Source organism: Arachis ipaensis, chromosome B07 (genome assembly GCF_000816755.2).
Source record: "Arachis ipaensis cultivar K30076 chromosome B07, Araip1.1, whole genome shotgun sequence".
NCBI lineage: Eukaryota > Viridiplantae > Streptophyta > Magnoliopsida > Fabales > Fabaceae > Arachis > Arachis ipaensis.
In genome coordinates this window covers 29,369,083-29,373,086 of record NC_029791.2, presented here as the reverse complement: position 1 = coordinate 29,373,086, position 4,004 = coordinate 29,369,083, and the positions used below count along the sequence as shown (strand labels likewise).

The 4,004-nt window shown below is 30.4% G+C and overlaps 1 protein-coding gene across 2 annotated transcripts; it reads right to left on the bottom strand.

Moving 5' to 3' along the window:
* LOC107610151 (WAT1-related protein At3g28050) lies at nucleotides 908-3,360 on the bottom strand. 2 transcript variants are annotated; one of them, XM_016312238.2, is made up of 5 exons: nucleotides 3,175-3,360; nucleotides 3,002-3,066; nucleotides 1,656-1,884; nucleotides 1,474-1,539; nucleotides 908-1,164 (listed from the first exon to the last, which is right to left on the bottom strand). In XM_016312238.2, exons 3-5 carry the CDS (start codon nucleotides 1,847-1,849, stop codon nucleotides 1,158-1,160), a joined length of 267 nt encoding a protein of 88 aa, XP_016167724.1. In that variant the 5' UTR covers nucleotides 1,850-1,884; nucleotides 3,002-3,066; nucleotides 3,175-3,360; the 3' UTR covers nucleotides 908-1,157. The 2 variants fall into 2 exon arrangements, with proteins under 2 accessions (XP_016167724.1, XP_016167725.1); XM_016312239.2 differs by lacking the exons at nucleotides 3,002-3,066; nucleotides 3,175-3,360 and having other exon boundaries at nucleotides 909-1,164; nucleotides 1,656-2,214.

Here is a 4,004-nt window from a genome sequence, read left to right as displayed (position 1 = left end):
GATTGATTTTTTAATAGAATAATAAATTAAATATCATTATGGATAATTAATTCTTTTCTAATTAATATTGTTATATTTAAATTACACCACATATATAATTATTCCTTCTTTTTTATTTAAATGTTAACGATTCTAATTATTTAATACATAATTTTTTTTAAAATATTGTCTATATTAGAATGATTAGAATTATTAATTCACATAAATATAAAAAAGAATCATAATAATTATTAAAATATATGTTTTAGTCAGGATTTAATCATTAAAAGTATATACTAAAAACTTATTTTATATATTTGTGTGAAAATAATTAATCATTAATGAGAATAGATATTTAATTACTAAAATTATGTGTTAATATAAAAAAGATATGAATTATAATTATTAAAAAAATTATTGATAATAATCACTACAAGAAATTACTGGAATAGCGACCGATTTAGCAACCGATTCTGGAGGTCACTAAAACCTTGGTCGCTAATTAGAAAATAGCGACCAACTTCGGTCGCTTAATTTTCTAACAAGGCTACCAAACCTTTACCAAAGAGTATCGGTCGCTAACATAATCGGTCGCTAAATGGTGACCAAATTTTCCGTTGCTAAATCGGTCGCTGAGTAAATCAGTCGCTAAATGGTGACCAACTTTTCGGTCACTAAATCAGTCGCCAATGCCTGATTTAAAAATCTAAAATCGATCGCTAAATTGGTCACTAATTCCTGAACTAAATATAAATTGGTCACTAAATCGGTCGTTGTTCCTAATTTTATAATTATAAATTTTTACTAATTTCACATTTACCACTATTAAAACTTAATTTTTATAAATAATTATATTTCCACAAAATTTAAAAAGAATCAAGCATAGATTAATTTTTCAAATAAATACCAAACCATTAACAATGTCTACATAGAATATAGAATTTAAAATATTGAAAATTCTTAAATATATCAAATTTTATGATCCACAATCTAGACTAAAACAAGGTAAAAATAATTCATGAACAATATAACTATGCTCTCTATTTAATATCTACTTAGACCAAGCAACTGTATCTATCTCAACTTGTACACTCTGGTATAATTAGAGCCTCTTTCAAAGGCACCACGTCAAAAATTGGTATGCTTTTTTGCTTTCCTCCCTCATTCTCTCTAATAAATCAATGGCTGCAAGAAGGAAATATTCATAATAGAGTTAATACAGTTCGAATGCAAATTAACAACAAATTCAGCACACAACATTCTTACACATGCTGCTCTTTTTTTTTTATTTGATTTTTTTCCATATATATTTGTAATTTAATAAATCTAATCTATGATGAAAAATTAATGACTTTAAATACTATGCATTTTACTTTCTAAAGTGCAACCAGCAATTTAAAATTAAAGATCCAAATCCAATATTCTAATACCAACAGGGCATAACAATTACTTTGATCATACTTTAAAGTAATCAAGCTAGAGTGCCTTTATTACCCTATGATCCCAAGAAGGCCAATTTTGAAAAGTATGGAGAAACCGAGTGGAGGAACCACTCTTGATCTGCAAACAGAAATGAACAAAACATGAAGATAGATATATTATATCATGTTGATGTGAGAGCATAATAATTAACCATATGATCAATTTGGAACAAGAACAATTTAATAAGTTCTAACCTTTTGGAGATGAAAGGTGCAGGAATAAGAACAATAGTAGCAATAGCATAAGCATATGCAACAAACACATGGTTGCTCATGCCTTTATTGGTGGCTGCTTTGAACAAAGTGAGTAACCCCATATCATTGCACTCTATGCCAATAAGCAACAAGATTGGAAGCAGATTCTTGCAGAAGGGAAATCTTCTTGCCATATTTATTATGTATCTCTTTATGACTTTGATTTCCTCTGATTTTTAGTCTCCGAATGAAGAGCACAGCAAAAACGTTCAGTTGATCAGTGAGAACAACCATCATGTTGTCAAATATTTGAATCAACCTTCTTTAGGAAAACAAGACAACTGATCATCACGTTGTCAAATATTTCTCTTTTATTCTTAAACAACCATTTTCAGGAGGACATGCTTATAGTACAAGATGAAATATTTGGCCCTGTGATGTCACTAATGAAATTCAAGTAAGTTACACAAGTTACTGCTTTATGTTTTCTTTGTACACTATTACTATTACAATAATGGATGGAAAATTGAAACAGGACTATTGAAGAGGCAATTATGGGGTATAAGCATAGTGGATTTGGAAGAGAATATGAAATGCAAGCACTCCACCAGTACCTGCAACAGAAATCTGTTGTAACTCCAATTTACAACTCTCTTTGGCTTTGAATTCAATGTCTCCTCTATTAAATAAAATGGATCAGATGAAACTTTTTGAAGCTATGTATACCTTTCCTAACACATAAAATTCCCACTTTATGAAACTTATTGTTCCATCTTTGGTCTCGTGGTGGCTCACTAAATGCATGTCTTCATTAATTCAACTGTTAGTACTTGAATTATATTAGTTTATTACAATGTTATTCTTAGGAAAACAAACAATTTAGTTAATGAAATTTTCATATGCAAATTAATGTAATCTCCAAATTTTAAAATCAAAATTATCTTCTAACCTGGAGAGAGTTTCCTATTTACTTCAGTGAAAGTTTTTAAGAAGTCAATGTTGCTACTCTTTATTTTTGAAATGTCAATCCCTAGTTTATGTAAAAACTTATTCCAATAATTAATCATAGTTACATAGAAACTGAATCAAATTCCAAATAAGCAGACTGATCTGCAAATCTATAATCACAAGGTTATGCATTACGGTTGGCTCATCAAGAAAGATCATATATGCAAAAATGAATAAGGTAGAAATCATTTACAATTTATTATTTTGTTTAGATAAGGAAGCAAGAAATCAATAACACTATTTGTCACACTTTAAAAGCTAAAGAAAATCAAAAACATCAATAAAATTCACACTTTGCTTGTCAAATTACACAGTACGAGAACAAGAAGCAAACTTACAAAATAGGGATTGGCTTAATAACTCCATAGAATAACTCAACAACCCCAGTTGATCCTCCCCAAACCTTCACCATACACAAGAATAAGGCCAACAAAATCATAAATTAAAGCTTCAATAAAATACTAAGTATAAAGTTTGCGTATTTTTGGTGTAGCAAAAGAGAAGGGTGAACCTGCATGTTGACGGATCCTTTGAGAGTAAGGCGAACTCCATAGTGGAAAATTGAAGACTGCGTTTTGATGATGATTTTGCCTTCCAGTGCTTCCTAAAGTCAAATTTCCAATCAATAATCGATTAAGAACATCTGTGAGAGAGAGAGAGAGAGGGGACAGAGAAAGCATATAAAAAAACAAGTTAATCTCCCAAAATCAACAGTTATAAGTTTGGAAACTCTAAATTAATATTAGTGATGACTAAACATTATTAATATAATTAATATAAAATTATTAATTTGATCTTCATATTATAGTTACTAATTAATAATTTTGTTATACAAAATTTGCTGTTGGGCCAAATAGCAAGCCCAATATTCAGTATTGGTTATCCAAATGTTAAATGATGTGGCTGAATTGCTACTTTACTTATTGGGCCAAATTTCAATAATTACCATTAGCCCAAAACATTTTTTGGTTTGAAACCAACTTGCTTGATCCGAAACCAAAGAGAGATGGAAGAAAGCTTTGCATGCTTAGTTCGGTCACTCACTTCTTCTCAATTGATGTATTCCAAATTTAATTCAACTAACATTAAATGCATCGGATCCATGAGAGAGAAATGGCAATTGATTTGATTGCTGCCAGTGTTCTGAAAACCGAACCAGACCAGCCGGTTCAACCGGATTAATCGGGAACCGGTCATTTAGTCAGTTCGGTTGGAGTATAAAACCGTTCAGCAAAAAATCGGGCTAAGAACCGGTCGAATCGACGGTTAACCGGTGAACTGTCGGAACCGGCCGGGTTTTTTCAGGGTTACCGGTTTATATATATATATAAAACCTAACCC

Bases quoted from the DNA above. Each gene is read 5' to 3' on its own strand.
- LOC107610151 (XM_016312238.2), bottom strand. From the start codon at position 1,849: ATGGCAAGAAGATTTCCCTTCTGCAAGAATCTGCTTCCAATCTTGTTG. The intron at 1,540-1,655 runs GTTAGAACTTAT...TTCTGTTTGCAG, and splicing joins GCACCTTTCATCTCCAAAAG to ATCAAGAGTGGTTCCTCCAC.